Source organism: Bubalus kerabau, chromosome 2, assembly GCF_029407905.1.
Source record: "Bubalus kerabau isolate K-KA32 ecotype Philippines breed swamp buffalo chromosome 2, PCC_UOA_SB_1v2, whole genome shotgun sequence".
Taxonomy (NCBI): Eukaryota; Metazoa; Chordata; class Mammalia; order Artiodactyla; family Bovidae; genus Bubalus; species Bubalus kerabau.
This window is the reverse complement of record NC_073625.1, coordinates 172,208,150-172,224,800: the sequence shown is the minus strand read 5'-3', so window position 1 is coordinate 172,224,800 and position 16,651 is coordinate 172,208,150. Positions and strand designations below refer to the sequence as shown.

The 16,651-nt window shown below is 38.7% G+C and overlaps 1 protein-coding gene across 6 annotated transcripts in view; it reads left to right on the top strand.

Moving 5' to 3' along the window:
• Window positions 1-1,527: 1,527 nt before the first annotated feature.
• U2SURP (U2 snRNP associated SURP domain containing) overlaps window positions 1,528-16,651 on the top strand; it is a 50,115-nt gene continuing 34,991 nt past the window's right edge. For 2 of the 6 annotated variants that reach the window (XM_055569427.1, XM_055569426.1), the window contains exons 1-4: window positions 1,531-1,904; window positions 11,337-11,381; window positions 12,710-12,841; window positions 14,824-14,922. In XM_055569427.1, coding sequence (XP_055425402.1) covers window positions 1,860-1,904; window positions 11,337-11,381; window positions 12,710-12,841; window positions 14,824-14,922 — 321 coding nt within the window. In that variant the 5' untranslated portion in view covers window positions 1,531-1,859. Of the gene's footprint in view, window positions 1,905-2,474; window positions 3,457-3,837; window positions 3,925-10,499; window positions 10,568-11,336; window positions 11,382-12,709; window positions 12,842-14,823; window positions 14,923-16,651 lie in introns of those variants that run through there. The other 4 variants (XM_055569428.1, XM_055569432.1, XM_055569431.1 and 1 more) reach the window with 4 other exon arrangements.

Sequence of the window (16,651 nt, the reverse complement as noted above, 5' to 3'; positions counted from 1 at the left end):
ATGTCACGAACCTCATTCCATAGTTCATGAGGCACTCTATCTATCAGATCTAGGCCCTTAAATCTATTTCTCACTTCCACTGTATAATCATAAGTCTTTAGGAGTAAACATTTAATAATGTAAGTGAAGTGAAAGTCACTCAGTTGTTCCCGACTCTTTGTGATGCTATGGACTATATAGTCCATGGAATTCTCCAGGCCAGAATATTTTAGTGGGTAGCTGTTTCCTTCTTCAGGGGATCTTCCCAACCCAGGGATCGAACACAGGTCTCCTGCATTGCAGGTGAATTCTTTACCAGCTGAGCCACCAGGGAAGCCCCAACATTTAATAAGGGTGATTTTAATGTGAAATAGGACTTCAGGGATTTAAATAAAAAGCATTTATATATTTACTTCATAGCGACAAAGTCGGCCTTAAGTATCGCCAGAACATGACTAGGCAGGGACAAGCCCACACTTCTCCCTACATCTCAGCTGATGATTTCACTTTCTAATCCTAGATTGTAAACAGACAATTAAGATCTAATGTGATGAGTATCTTGAGTGGGAAACAGGTTCCCATGGAAACAGAAGCAGAGTCACTTACTTAGGCTTGGTGGGGGAGGGAAGTCTGTTAAGTCTTCCTGGAGAAAGTATATCTCCCATAAGAGTATTAAAAAACTGATTAACCTTCAATTAGAGGCCAGGATGAGGGTGAGAAGTCTAGAATTAAAAATATCTGGACTTGAAATTAAATTCAGTAAGACTGGAGGTTGCAAACCACCGTTCTACTTCAGTTTTGCAGTGGAGCTTCCCCGGTGGCTCAGTGGTGAAGTGTGCCTGCCAATGGAGGAGACACCATCTGGCTCCCTGATCTGGGAAGATCTCACGTGCCACAACTATTGAGCCTGTGCTTAAGAGCGCAGGAACCGCAACTACTCAAGCCAGGTGCCACAGCTACTGAAGCCTGATTGCCCTAGAGCCTGTGTTTTGCAACAGAAGCCACTGCAATGAGGAACCTGAGCACCGGAACTAGAGAAAAGCCCCTGCAGCAAGGAAGACCCAGCACAGCCAGAAAAAAAAGATAAAGAAATAAAAATTATATATATATTGTCTATGATGGCCAAACTTACAAAAAAGATATTTCACACTTGTTGCTTTCTGACCATTTCGTTTTTTTTTTTTTTTGCTTATTTATTTACTATTTGTTCTACCCCCACCCGCTCACACAGAACAGGAGCCCTATCTAGCTTGCTGATTCCTCAGTGACTGGCACAGGACTGTCAGCCTTTCCATGTATCAGATCACCACCAATCCAATCTCCCCTCCCTCTCCCCCAACACCATCCAACAAACAAAATTCTCCTTCTTCAGAGTTGGCTTAAATGCTTCCTTCTCTCTGAAACCTCTGTCTCTTTACCCATCTTCATCCCAGGAGAGCAGGACAAACCCCCGCCCCGCCCCCTCCACCTCCCAGTCGGCTCCAGATTTATTTTCTGAGTTGAAGTAAAAGCTCCTCCCCAGCTGATCATTCATTTCTTCTTTAAGAAGTCTTTCTTTCCCCGCCCAGCACCTATCTAGGGTTGGGGCTGGAAAAACAGTGAAGTAACAACCGGCCCCGAAAGCCAGTACAAAAAGGTTCACTAAATTCTCCGGCCCAATAACAAAACCCGCCACGGAGACGCCCCCAAGTATTCTGTGGGCAAGCCCAGGAAATGCTCAACACCGGAAGTCACGTGGCGCCGCTCTCCTTGAATTCCTCAAGTCGGCAGTTGACTATTCAGCCTTGCAGGCGCCTCTGGCGGGCTCTGCTGTGATCCAGCCTTTCGGTGTTCGACTCGCCCGTGCTGCTGCCGCCGCCGAAGGAGGGGCAAAGCTCAAGATGGCGGACAAAACGCCAGGCGGCTCTCAGAAGGCTAGTTCAAAGGTAATTTCTTAGAGGACTTCTTAAGTCAATGGCTCTATCACTGTTGTCTGGGGACTATAGACGCTTCTGGCCAGCGGGAGGAGATTGGGGTCGGGGTCCGTGTTCTGGTCGCGACGGTAGGCCGGGGCGCAGACTGACCGTGGTGCGCAGGTTGAGAGGCCTGGTGTCTTCCCTTAGTCCCAGCCTGGATTCGGCTCGAGACTGGGGGGCCCAGGGCGGGTGGCGTGAGTATTTTGGCCCGAGCTTAGCACTGGAGTGAAATCAGGGATTTAGATCGAGGTCTTAAATCCCGGAAAACGCGCCGGGGTATTTCAGTTTGTTGCGCTCCTCAGGCCGCCGGGCAGAGCCTAGGAGAGGCGGGAATCGCTTCCCTGAGCTTAAGTGTCTGCCTCCTTTTCCTTTGGTTTTGGATCTCACACGCTTCCGGCCTCCCCCCGTTTCCCTCACGTCCTCCGGGGGATAAATAATCTTTAGGGACATCAGTTGTGAGGGGAGGACCAATAGTGAAGGGACGCGGGGTGGGAAGTGCAGTTCCCCTTTGCGGCGATGCATCGCCAAGGTTAACGCTACGCTCTACACGTGGTTTTACCTCACGTAAGAGGAAGTATATTTGGAGGGCTCTTTTCCCAGGACTCCGGATCTTCCGCATCTTCTGGAAAGAGAACTTCCATAGATTCGGAAGCCACCTAAGATTACTAAATTGCTTTTGAGTTTACAGGGAACCGTGTGCATGTATTGTGGAAACTACTGAGCTGTGGAAGCAGTTTAGCGTTAGTTAGGTTGTGATTAGCATCAAGTTCTAAGTTGCCATCTTGGACGGGTCCTTTAATCGACTTTTTGCTTTGAATTTCTCATCTCCAACATGATATTAAAAGTAATAGGTCCTGCCTGAAGTGGTTGTTAAACGCTTTTTGATGCTGATCCGAGAAGTTGTGTAATCCTTAAAGGTTCTAAGGTCTGTTACATCTTACAGAGTGTGTATGATTGTTAGTAGGTTTTTAGGAAGTTAGGTTTACGGTAGACGGAGCATGTCTGGTATGTAGTTTGTCCTAGGAAACGCAACCTGTTATATACTTGCTTCCTCAGTTTCTGTTAAATTGTAATCTTTATGCCGTTTGGTGAATGGTGTTTATAATTAGTTCGTTACCGGTAGCGGATTTTTCCAGAAATCCTTCAGTTGTGTAGAAACTATGGTAGAGGGCTAGTTTTGGCTATTTTACATGCGAGGTTTATTTCTTGTTTGTTTCTTCCTTCCCCAGTACCTTTTCCCTTGGTGAGGAGGGGAATAGTTGAGTACATGATTTCCCACTTCCTCAGCCGACTCTGACAAAACCAGCCCAGGCCTCCTTACTGTTAGGGAACTGTTAGGAAAGCTGTTTGCGTGCTGAGTCGCCTCAGACTCTCTGCGATCCTATGGACCGTAGCCCGCCAGGCTCCTCTGTCCGTGGGATTCTCCAGGAAATAATACTGGAGTGGGTTGCCATTTTCTCCTCCAGGGGATCTTACCAACCCAGGGATCGAACCCGCCTCCCTTGTGTCTCCTTCATTGCAGGTGGGTTCTTTACCACTAGCGCCACCTGGGCAGGAAAGCTAGTGTATTCATAAAATTCACGGCATAAGCTTCATTATTTTTGTTTACTTTGTTTTAAAATATTACTTTGTTTCAAAGTAATATTTTAAGTATCTTCTATTTGAGGTTTTGGATATATTGAAAACATTTTAATGTGTATGTTCAGGCTTCCTTCTCTAATAGTACTTCTCATGTTGTGTGTGGCTATTCCCTATAAGTAAATTGTTAGATCTTCCAGTAATAAACCTTTTCAGTTTATATTGCTTTAAAAAAATTTTTTTTTTATGTGGACCATGTTAAAAGTCTTTATTGAATTGTTTACAATATTGTTTTTATTTTATATTTTGGTTTTTTGACTGCCAGGCATGTGGGATCTTAACTCCCTGACCAGGGATGGAACCCTCACCCCCTGCATTGTTGGAAGTGAAGTCTTAACCACTGGACTGCCAGGGAAGTCCCCTGTATTGCTTTAGATTATCATCAGTTGGTGCTGTTAAGAAGTTTTCTACCGATGTCATTAAAATATCTCAGGACTTGACGTGATTTGCTCCATTAATATGGAGGGTGCATGTTGTAGTGAGAGATTATACATTTTGCTAACAAGATAATTGGATTCAAATCCTGACTTGATAATAAATCATTTGTGCTATCAAGGCAAATTGCTTAACTTTTTCAGCCTTAAATTTCCTTGTTTGTAATATGAATGTAATCTCATTTCTACAGGATGGATGTAAGAATTAAATAAGTGAATATCTATAACGTACATTAAAAAACTTAGTTCCTTTCCTCTCCCCTTTTGTTCTTAGAGGAAACAAAACGTACTTTTCAAAATGTCAGGATAAATTCTAAACCTGAGATTTAGAATCGGTCATCAGTTATCATGACAGCTCAGATTGTTGCTTTTTATTTCTAATCCAAGTCCAGAATTTATTGGAGAGAATATAAGATGATTTTGGTTTAATGCTGCAGTATTTGGGATTTCTAGTCTTTGATCTCTGGTTTGATTTCCCTTCCTCTGGGGAGTGCAGATGAGTGACCTGTTCTACCATACAGATGGAGTGAACAGATTTTTCAGTTTCATGTTCATTCTTTGGTCATAAATTCCTGTTGATATGTGCTTGTCAATCATATTTCTAGACTATGAGAAAAACGCTAATTTGAAAGTACACAAGAGGATGTAATGTACAGCATGGCGACTGTAGTTAACAGTGTGTGCGAGCTCTCAGTTCTGTCTCACTCTTTTGAGGCTCCATGGACTGTAGCCTACCAGGCTCCTCTGTCTATGGGATTCTTCAGGCAAGAATACTGCAGGGGGTTGCCATGCCCTCCTCCAGGGGATCTTCCCCACCCAGGGATTGAATGAACCCTGATCTTTTGCATCTCCTGTATTGGCAGGCAGATTCTTATCACCGAACCACCAGGGAAGCCCATAGTTAACAGTTTTAAGTATTGCATAGTTAAAAGCTGCTGAGAGAGTAGATCTTAAAAGTTCTCATCACAGGAAGAAAAAAAAAAACTCTTTTAACTGTGTTTGATAATGGCTATTAACTAGACTTACTGTGGTGATCTTTTTGCAGTGTATACAAATACTCGGGCTTCCCTGGTGGCTCAATGGTAAAGAATCCACCTGCCAATGCAGGAGACTTGGGTTCAATCCCTGGGTCAGGAAGATCCCTTGGAGGAGGAAATGGCAACCCACTCTGGTATTCTTGCCTGGAAAATCTCATGGACAGAGGAGGTCAAAAAGTCAGACATGACTTATGGCAACTAAACAACAACATACAAATAATGAATCATATTGTATACCTGAAACTAATGCAGTGTTGTATGTCAGTTATACATCAGTAAAATACATTTTAAAAATATAATGTATGACAGGAATTTTTGCTATTGACAATGGCGAAATTATTTGACCTGTCTTAAATACAAAATAAAGAGATTAAATTAGATATTCCCTATAGTTTCTTTTGGACTTCCCAGGTGGTGCTGGTGGTGAAGAATCCTCCTGCCAATGCAGGAGACACAAGAGATGCAGGTTTGAACCCTGGGTTGAAAAGATCCCCTGGAGGAGGAAATGGCAGTCCACTCCAGTATTCTTGCCTGGAGAATCTCAGACTGAGGAGCCTGCATCCATGGGGTCACACAGTTGGCCGTTATTGAGCAACTGAGCAGGAGCAGCGCAGTTTCTTTTAGCTTTAAAAATTACATTACGGGTGTATGCTGCTGCTGCTGCTGCTGCGTTGCTTCAGTTGTGTGATCCCATAGACAGCAGCCCACCAGCCTCCCCCGTCCCTGGGATTCTCCAGGCAAGAACACTGGAGTGGGTTGCCATTTCCTTCTCCAGTGCATGAAAGGGAAAAGTGAACGTGAAGTCGCTCAGTCGTGTCTGACTCTTAGTCACCCCATGGACTGCAGCCTACCAGGCTCCTCCGTCCATGGGATTTTCCAGGCAAGAGTACTGAAGTCGGGTGCCATTGCCTTCTCCATAAGGGTGTATGGTCAAATGATTTAACCTTTGTGTGTAGTTGTCCTAATGAAGAAACCCCATGTCCTTTGTTTTCTGTGGAATTTTGCTGTACTTAACATTTTAAAGCCTGGCAAAGGTTTTAGGAATTAGCTAAGAATTTCCTGTGCATTTATTCCTGTATCACCAGACTAAAATAATGCTTTGGGGGAGAGGAGTCTTGGTGCCATGTTGTAGCTTTGATTTTGGGAGGAGAGGCAAAGCGTCTATAATTGTTTGCTTAGAAAAATATTAAGCATATTTCCTTAGAATTTAGTTTATAAAAATTAGTTCATAAAAATTTTGATTTTAAGAGTTGTTTGCTCAGCACAATGAGGATATGAAGAGAATGTGGTATCCTTGTTCCCTCTGCATCTGCTGTGCTGGTAATACTGCAAGTATAGTGGAATTGTGTGCCCTATGACTTTACTCTGACAGTGCATTATTTTTTTCCCATATTGTCAAAACTTGGGTTAGAGAGGTAAATGAGCAAAGTATAAAATGCTGTTGGCTTCCTTGGATGCTCAGTTCTAAATTGGTGTGGGAACTATCAGTATTTTGATGGACTGCTGATTAGTGAAAATATTTCTTTGACTTGCATGAAATAATGTATGATGAGGATCCATTCATAGCTTGTGATCCTTAGGTATGTGTTATTGCCTGTGTACTTTTTTTTTGGTGGTACCTAAAGATATGTAGCAACATTCCCTGGTAGCTCAGAGGTTAAAGCGTCTGCCTGCAATGCGGGAGACCTGGGTTCAATCCCTGGGTTGGGAAGATCCCCTGGAGAAGGAAATGGCAATCCACTCCAGTATTCTTGCCTGGAGAATCCCATGGACGGAGGAGCTTGGTGGGCTACAGTCCACGGGGTCACAAAGAGTTGGACACGACTGAGCGACTTCACTTTCACAAAGATATGTAAGAAGTAAATATGACCAAAAACTTCAAACATGTACACAAACCTTGAGAAATTAGCCTCTGTTGTTTGCCAGTTTTAAACTGAGTCTTCACTGTGATATGATTGAAACTGTAAGATATACACCTTATCTTAAAATATAAGGTGATCAGTTTTCTATGTGGAAGGCTGTTTTGAGGTGGAGAGAGGAATTAGGAGCTTTTGTTTTCTTGATTAGTGCCTTTTAGAAATTTGAGTATTTGTAGCATTGGTTCTTGACTATGACTACTGATACGTGTTTTTAAAATATCTGTCTTATTGGATTGAATTGATTTTTTTTATTCCTGAGGCTTTGTTTTTACTGCAAAACAAATCGACAAAAACATTCATTTGCCATGCAAGTTGAAGACTTCTGCCTCTCTGTTCCTTTTTTACAAAGAGCATCATTTTTGGAGAAACAAGCAAAAAAGTTTCTATAGGATATTAAACTAAAAAATACTAATATTGCAAATAATTTGCATCTTATACTAAGTAGCTTTAACAGCTTATTGCATATCAGCCACTTGCTGGATATTTTGCGGACATTTTTTTTTTTTAAAGGAAGATGCATTTGCCAATAGCACTTGAGGCTGTTTGGTATTGTTAGATGTCTCTTCCTTGAGCAGTCAGTGTTTTTTCACTAGATTTTCCCTTGTTTTAGATTAAATGCAGATCATTCAAAATGTACTTAAAATGTTTTGTGTATTTTGGATGTAATTTTAAGGATAGTTTCAGGCTGTTATTTAACATTATTAAATAGTGCTTGTCTCAGTGAGTTTATGAAGTTTATTTGAGAGGTGGACTTTGGTTTGTCTTGGAGAGTGGTATTCAGTTAGGCAGTTGCTCCTTGCTGGTGAGTGGGCAGCTTAGTATATATTGATAGTATGGAATATCATTTTGTTGGGTAGGTACTTGTTCCAGCCAGCTGAATCAGCAAGTGTATTGAGACTGTGTCACTTGCCAGATCTTGTGTTTAACTCTGAGGAATAAAATGTTGAATAAGATGACAGTTCAGTTTTGGGGAGCATGCTGTCTAGTGGAAGAAGAGAGTCAACGTACAATAGTTCAAGGCAGAGCTATCCGAAGCATCTAAAAGTTAGAGAAAGAAATGACAGCTGAATGGAGGGTGTTTTTATGACAGCTGAATGGAGGGGTTGAGGGAGGCTTCAGGAATGGAGGCATTTGATTGAGTCTTTAGAACAATGGGCAGACTTTTGAAGGGTAGACACAGGTATCAAAAGAGATGGGTGAAGTAAAGAAAATAAAAATCACTTGGAAATGGATTGCTAAATGGTCTGTTTTAGCCAATTTATAAGGCTCTGGAATAGGAAATAAAAGTTTCTGAGATGAAAAGGTTAGTTTGAGCTAAATTGTGGAGGCTTTGAAACCTATGGAATAAGAGAGTCATGGAAAATTCAAGACAAGAAAGACCTTTAGGAAAACTATACTGGAGACAATTTAAGAAGAATTTGGGAGTGAGGAGAATAGTTTGAAGATTTTTGTAGTGCTGTTGATAAATATTAAAGATTGCTCCAAAAATCTCATCTCAGATACTCTCTGGGAAGCTTTGCTGACATTGTCTCCATTCCCGCTGAGATTTGCTTGTCCTCTGTGCTCTTGTAGTGTAGCCACACTGTTTTACTTGTCTTTTTTATTAGCTCCTAAGGGCAAGAGCTATGTCTTATTTTACTTTATATCTCTAATGCATGACACAGTACCAGTAAGTGGTTGCCAGTAAATGGGTTGAATATAGGGAAGATCTGAAGTATAGTAGTATCTTTAGAAAAAAGGGTCCCGGAGAAGAGTTTTAGTAGAGGTGGGATAAACAGAATGTGACTCAGTTGATTATGGGGGGTGAGGAAGGAGTCGAGGACAACCCTGGTATAATCCTGCTGGCTAACACTCATTGAGCACTTTTATGGGCCTAGTGCTGTTCTTAGTGCTTCACCTGTCTTTGTCCTTCAACACCACAGTCAGCTTTATAGATGAAAGAACTGAGGTTACAAAGCTGCTGGTAAGTGCTAAAAACAGGAAGTCTGATTCCAGAATCTGCTCTTAACATGTTACTACTTCCAGATTATGACTGAGAATTAGCATTCAGTGACAGAAATCAGGTCAACAGGAGAAGCTAGTTTGGGAGGAATTTTATACATACTAGATTTGAGGAACTTGGAGACATTCAGGTGAAGATGTCCAGGAAATTGTTTAAGAACAGATTGGAACCCAGGAGAAGCACCAAGGTTGAAAATAAGAAATTGGGGTTCATTTTTGTACAATAGAAGTGTTGATGTGCTTCCTTTGGGAGTGATTGTTCAGCTTTCAGAGATGTGAGTTGATGCTATAGAGGGTATGAGGAGGAAGGAGACAAATGGGATAGGAGAACTGATCAGGCAGAGTGGAAATACTGGAGCAGTGTTGGTGTGGGTAGCTTGGTAATTTGAAAAACTCAGATATGGGGGTTTTTCAATTGAAGTAAAGGTAGGAGCAGTCAGAAAAAAGTTTTACTTTGAAGTTTAGTTGGCTTCATCTCTCTCCTCAGCAGCCGTCAGAATTATTAAAAAAAAATTTTTTTTTTTGCTGTCCTTCCCCACATTTGTATTACATATTTGCTTTCTCTATCTTGAGATAAATTTTTCTTGTGTCTGCTTCTTTATTGCCTCAAATCTCCCTTATTTTCCCCCTTTGTTTCTTGCTTTTGGGTCTTTTCACTTGGATGAGGAATTGTGCTGTGCACTGCAGAAGCTCATTAAACATCACTAATTTGGTGTTCTTCAGGAAAGGCATAAAACCCAGACCCAAGACAAATAATATAGTACTGTTCCAGGTTAAGTAGAGGCAGAGACATGGCTTCAAAAGTAGTGCTACACTTACTGTTTACCTGCACCATTAGCTCAAGAAATTAGTTATTCCTTTAAATTTTTTATTCACTACTCTTTTATCTCTTTAACTCTTCTCAAGCCTAAAAAAGTTTTATTCTGAATGCTCTGTAGCTGCAGCTGGTTATCACTGGAGAATGTTTGGTTTGCAGTAAATATTGTCCAGTGCCATCTTGGGTTAATCAGCTGATGCATCGTCTGTCCTACGCTATGCTGTTATTTTTAAATCCTAGAAATGATGATTTGGATGTGGTGGCATAAAGAAAAAATGTTAGCACTTTCACAGCTACTCTTTCGTGTTTATTCTTTTGGGCAAACTTCAGAATTATTTTTGGCAATCCCCCTGGTCCCCTTGCAAAGACTTGTCTTTAGGATTTTGAGCTATGGAATGAAATTGCATTAAATACAAAAATAAATTTAGGTATAGTTGACTTTGTCTTAATAGTTATTTCTTTAGTTGATTTCTAGGTGTTTCATGTTTTTTCTTGCTATTATGACTAGGGTGTTATTTTTGTTACCTAGTAGCTTAACAAAGAGCAACAATGTTTTTTCTGTTCAATTCAGTCTCTTGACTGAACTTTTCTTTTTTATGAGGAGTTATTTATTCTTGGATTTTTAAGTGTCTAGGCACATTTCAAACTGTGGTTCAAAGTATGTTTCCCAGGGTTAAATTTAAATATAAAAAAAATTTCTCCCATATATCTTGCCTTTTAGGAAGGGTTAGCAGGGAGAAGGAAGTGAAATAGGAGAGACAAAGTAAAAGTTGGGGACAGAAAAAAGGTGGGTAGAAAGAGTGGAGATGGGAAGTGGCTCAGTGCTTGCTTGTCCTGGGCTGGTTGTGCCTCAGTCCAGTACAGTGGAGGAATAAATTAACTTAGTATGAAAATCTGATCAGCTGTTCAGAGCCATATGTTTCTACAAGATATGTGTGTAAAAAAGTATTGTGTGGATCCTTAGGAATCTTGTTTGCTCTTTTCTGCATCATACAAATCTTCAGTTTTCTCTTAAAAATGTGCCTTGTTTTTGAAATTTAGTATTCAGGTGAGATAATTGTGATCTCAAGTTTCTTGATTTCACTTTTAATACTTAAATATATGCAAAGTAAGTAAAATCTCACTACACAATACCTTGAAAAATAAAAATGACTCAGTGACAGTTAAATTCTGGGCCTCCAAGTAAAAATTTCAGAAAGATATCTCATATTAGTTATAGTTTGGCTTTTTCATCCTTAGATGCATAGTGAAAAATCAAATTTGTTATATACTATATGTAATCTGAAATTATATATCAACTTAAAAGATGAAATTTTAACAGTTGGCCTTACTAAAAAGCACCATTATTTGAAGACTGAATTTGACTGGCCCATTTATTTTGGATCACAATTTTTTTTCCTGTAAGTCAGATTGCCTTTGTTTGATTTTATGAGTTGAGAAGAAATTGCTATTAATTTGGAAAGATTAAGTCTTTATAACATGAAAAATACTTATTTTGACAGCATGATACTTTTTCTCATTATTTAAAGGTTGATTTTTATTTTTAATACTTACAGACCAGATCATCAGATGTTCATTCATCTGGATCTTCAGATGCCCATGTGAGTATGAGGCAGTTTTTGTCTTTTTTCCTTAAAATTTACTTTCTTATTGTGTAGATCCCTACTTGATATTTCCCTTATGATTTTACTTGATAAATAAATATGATTGCATTGTATGTGCCTATTTTCTTTTAACCTTTTTTGCTAGATATTTTGAGTTCTTTTTTCTGTTCTATTATTCACATAAGTTGGCCCCTAAACCATGTTAGAAACGAAATACATATATTTCCTTTTTTTATTGTGCTTGTAAAATTTTGTGCATATATACGTGTGTGTGTTTATACATCTCTTAAACAAGTTTTGCATTTATACACAATTCTTTTCACACTGCACAGTACACCTTTTGGAAATCCCTGCATGTCAACGGCTATAACTCTAATCTCATCTTTCTAATGACATCTTAACGTTCCATGCAGGAGGTATATTATTATTTATTAAGCTCGTTTCTTTGTTGGTGGGCCTAGATGTTTTGTTTAAAGCTTTTTGACATTTTTGAATAATGCAATAAACATTACTTTACATGTGTTATATAGCAGTGCTATAGAAGTGTGGTCTTCAATGCTATAAAAGTGTGGTCACTGAGAATTTTTCAGAGAGTCTGAGTTCAGAATTCTTTTGTAATAATACTAAGACATCATTTGCCTTCACTGTGTTGACATTTGCACTAATGGTATAAAAGCAGTTGATAGGTCAACTGTTGGCACCTCAGCACAAATCAAGGCAGCGTCACCAAAATGTGCGAGTAGTTGTCATATTCTTCTCCACTAGGCGCAGTAAAAACAAGCTAGTTTCACTTAAGAACTTTCTTGATTAGACAGTAAAAATGATTAATATTAAATATTGTCCGTCTCTATGGGTTCTGAGTGATGAAATGGGAGGCACTTCTACCTGCCAAAATGTGGTATTTGTCTTAAGGAGAAGTGCTTATGGGATTAAGTTGTGAAATAAAACTGGTTCCTTTCCTCATTGAGTGCTATTTTTACCTAAAGGTACAACTGATTGACAAGCTGGTTAATCAGACTTGGGTGTTTGGCATACATTTTCTTTAAAGTGAAAGAAAGGTACCTGTTCCTTTGAAGAAGACAACAATCTGTTTAATGATAATAAAATTTGAACTTTCAAGTCCAAATTAGAATTATTGAAAACTTTCTGTATTTAAGAACTTTTCTGATGAAATCAGTGGTAGTATTAAGGGATGAGATTAAGGGGCAGTAGTGATATATTTTGATAGTATATAATGAAGTTTGTCAGTATTGGAATGTTTGGGTTGTTTCTAGTTTCAGTATGACTTGTATGATTCTTAAGAACTTATTTTCCTTTTCTTTAAGATGGATGCATCTGGACCCTCAGATAGTGATATGCCAAGTCGGACTCGACCTAAGAGCCCAAGAAAACATAATTATAGGAATGAGAGTGCCCGTGAAAATGTTTCTGATTCTCCTCATCAGAATCTCTCAAGGGTAAGTATTGATAAAGATTAGAAAGGATAATTAATGATTTGGATGTGTCCTTAATTGAATTTGGTAGTTAAAGTGTCTTTGTTTTGTATTTGTTTCATTTTGTACTATTTGGAAATAGCATTCATTATTCGGTTTGGGTTAACAGTAAATAAACTCATCTGAGGGAATTTTTTTAAGTCAAATGTAAGATAATGTTTCATTTAAAAATTTTATTTAAAAAAACCAAGGAGTGTTTGGATGTAAAAAGGCTAATTGGTTTATTGTTCGCCCCTTAGGCCAAACCTTTGCTGAACCAAGTGCCAGAGGCCAGTCACTGGAAATATACAAATGTTTAAAATACTTTTCCCTAATTGGCAATGGCATGTGGCACACAGGATCTTAGTTCCCTGGTCAGGGATCAAACCTCCGCCCCCTGCAGTGGAAGCACAGTATTCTAACCACTGGACCTCCAGGGAATTCCCAAAACACACTTGTTCTCAGGGAGCTTATATGTAATCTCACCCTGGGAAGCAAACAGGAGCAGGTGCTATTCACTCTGCTGGTCAGTGCAGGGCCCAGGGCCACCCAGGCACCCAGAGAAGTGTCTCTACTGCATGTATCTGCAAAATACTCTTGTATTCTTTTAGTCTTCTTTAAATTTCACATAATGTTTTCTTGTCATGGTTAAATTTGGAAAATATAATAAAGCAGTTATTACCAGCCAGTGTTGACATTGATAACACTTTATTTTTCTTGGTTAGTATTTGTAAGCATAAATATATATTTATTTCATTGAGGTCTATTTTATAGGAACACATTTTAAAAGACTCTCAGGTCTAATTTTTTTTAATTCTAGGAAGAATTCTATAAGCAAACTTTTTAATGAATCATTATATTTTTTGAGTAAATATTCCATGATTTCCTTAACCATTTCTCTCTTAGGTGTCTAAATTTAGCTCCTAAGATATAAATAAAATTGAGGACAAAAATTTTGTTGTGGAAAAATTTGTTTTTCATTGAATTTATGTGTAATTTTACCATTTGTTTAAACCAAAGAAGTTGAAACCAAAGGTGCTGAATGATGGCCAAACATTTTCCTTTCTATTTTGGAAAAAAATTCACTTTGAAATCTGTTCATAAAATCAGTAGTGACTTTTGAGTTATGAACCGCTTTTAACTTTTCAGAGGGATTTAAATGTCATTTTAAGGTATTAATGCAGTATATCCTTTCCATTCTGTCTCTCACCAAAAGCAAGCCTGTTTAATAACTGGGGGACTGATAGTCTTATAAGTCAGTCTCATTTTGGTAGGTGAGAGAGGAATATTCAGATTTCAATTGCAGGTTAATATTTAGGCTGTATTTAATAAACATTCCTCTCTTTTAAAATTTTATGAATCAAAAGAAAACTTTATGAATCAAAATTAACATTCAAATGAATGACAGAACAATTAAGAGTCTACAGTTTATTCACACCATATTTCAGAAGGAAATTGCTTCTAATTTAACATAAAGGAAGACTTCATTAAAATACTGTTTCTCATTCAAAATTAATTGGTAACTGCATAGTATGTGGTATTTTCCCAGCAATGAAAATGAAATTGTGTTCATAAATATCAGTTTTGTTGATGAAGAATAGAGTAATTTGCTGAATTATAAAAGGAAGTGATGTGATTTTTGCACCTGAATTGGGAGTTCTAGATGGTAATGATTCCTGCTATTCAACCATGGAAATATATGTTCTTCCTCCCTATTTGAATGTCTGTTTTCTATCACTGCTTCTTTTGCCCAGAAACATATATATTTTCCCTCCTCAAGTGCTTTTATTCTTTTTACCAACAAGTAGGTTGAATGTGTTATAAGCCTTAGTGTCTCTTTGTGTTTTATTTTTATTTAAAAATGACTTTTGTATGTTATCAACTCAATTAACTTGTTAATAACCTCAAGGTTATAGATAACATTGAGAATGTGTATGTAAAGGTGTGTGCTTTTTACCTTTTCACAGCCTCTTCTAGAAAACAAACTTAAAGCATTCAGTATTGGAAAAATGAGTACAGCTAAGCGAACTTTGAGTAAGAAGGAGCAAGAAGAATTAAAGAAGAAGGTAATGCTTAGAATGTATTTTTAGTTATCTCTGTCAGTTAAATGTACCTAAGGAGGCTTTAAGTGTATGGACAGTAGAGAAATGTTTTTCAAAAATTCTTGATTTCCAGGGTATTCTCAGCTCCTACCCCAAGTTAAGTCTATAACACAAGATGTATTCAGTGAAGGTCCAGCTTTATGCCTTCCCCCTTCATTATTTCCTCTCTTCTGTGTGACAGTTTTGATTATTTTCTGGTCTATTCTTCTTGTGTAAGCAAGTGTGTATAAATGTATGTTGTGCCTGGTTTTTTTTAGATGAACAGTGTTTTACTTTATATAGTACCCTTTCCTTCATTCTGCTTTTTTCTCAACATTGTATCTCGGAGATTACTGCAAGTATATTGAAGCGTTGCTTGTTCTTTATTGAAGCTATATAGATATGTGATAGTTACTTACTAAAATCCTACATTCGCTGCAATCCCTATTGAGGGAATTAATGTTTTGGTCTTTTGTTGTTTCCAGTAGTGCAGTCAGGGATAGTGTTTTGCATTTGGGTTTACTCCTAGTATACTTTTAGGATATATTCCTGTAAGTGAGATTACTGCATTGAATGGTAATTGTATAATTATAGTTATGCTGCTGCTGCTAAGTCGCTTCAGTCGTGTCCAACTCTGTGCGACCCCAGAGACGGCAGCCCACCAGGCTCCCCTGTCCCTGGGATTCTCCAGGCAAGAACACTGGAGTGGGTTGCCATTTCCTTCTCCAATGCATGAAAGTGAAAAGTGAAAGTGAAGTCGCTCAGTCGTGTCCGACTCCTAGTGACCCCATGGACTGCAGCCTACCAGGCTCCTCCGTCCATGGGATTCTCCAGGCAAGAGTACTGGAGTGGGGTGCCATTGCCTTCTCCATAGTTAAGCTAGATGGTGTTAAATTGCTCTCTATATGGGCGAGTCCATTTTGTGTCCCTATAAACAAGTTTGAGAGGTTGTTTCCCCATAGCTTTGCCAACAGGATATTTTTGAAGGAGTTTTGCCAATCTAGTAAGCGAAAAATGGAATCTCAGGGTAGTTTTAAATTTGCATTTCTCTTATAAGTAAGGTTGAACAACTTTTCTTGTGTTTATTTTTGTGAACTGCCTGCTTATATCTAAACCAGTATTTCTCTTAGAAGGATATCTGTATTTAGAAATTCTTGTTTAAGTATATTGTAACACTTGGGTGTGACACAAGGTACAGACAGGGCTTTTTCCTCAGTTTGTGGATTGCCTTTTTATTTTGATTCTGGTGTTTTTTTTCCATGCAGAAACAAGTCATGGGCAGATTTACTATCAGTCTTCTGATTTCTGGTTTTTCAGTTTTGTTTTTTTATTCCAAACTTATAAAGGAATTTCCTCATTTTTTTTCTCATACCTACATTTTAAAAAATTAAATCTTATTCATTTGCAATTTCTCCTAGTGTATGATGTGAAGAATTGGTTCATTTTTATTATTTCTTTTAAATAGCTATCAAGTTGTTGAATACTGAATTTCCACATGGGCTTCCCTGGTTCCTCAGTGGTAAAGAATCCATCTGCCATGCCTGAGATGCGGGTTCAGTCCCTGGGTCGGGAAGATCCCCTAGAGAAGGAAATGGCAACCCACTCCAGTGTTCTTAGCCTGGGAAATTGCATGGACAGAGGAGGGCTCTGGTGGGCTATAGTCTATGTGGTCACAGGAGTTGGACATGACTTAGTGACTAAACAACAACAACAC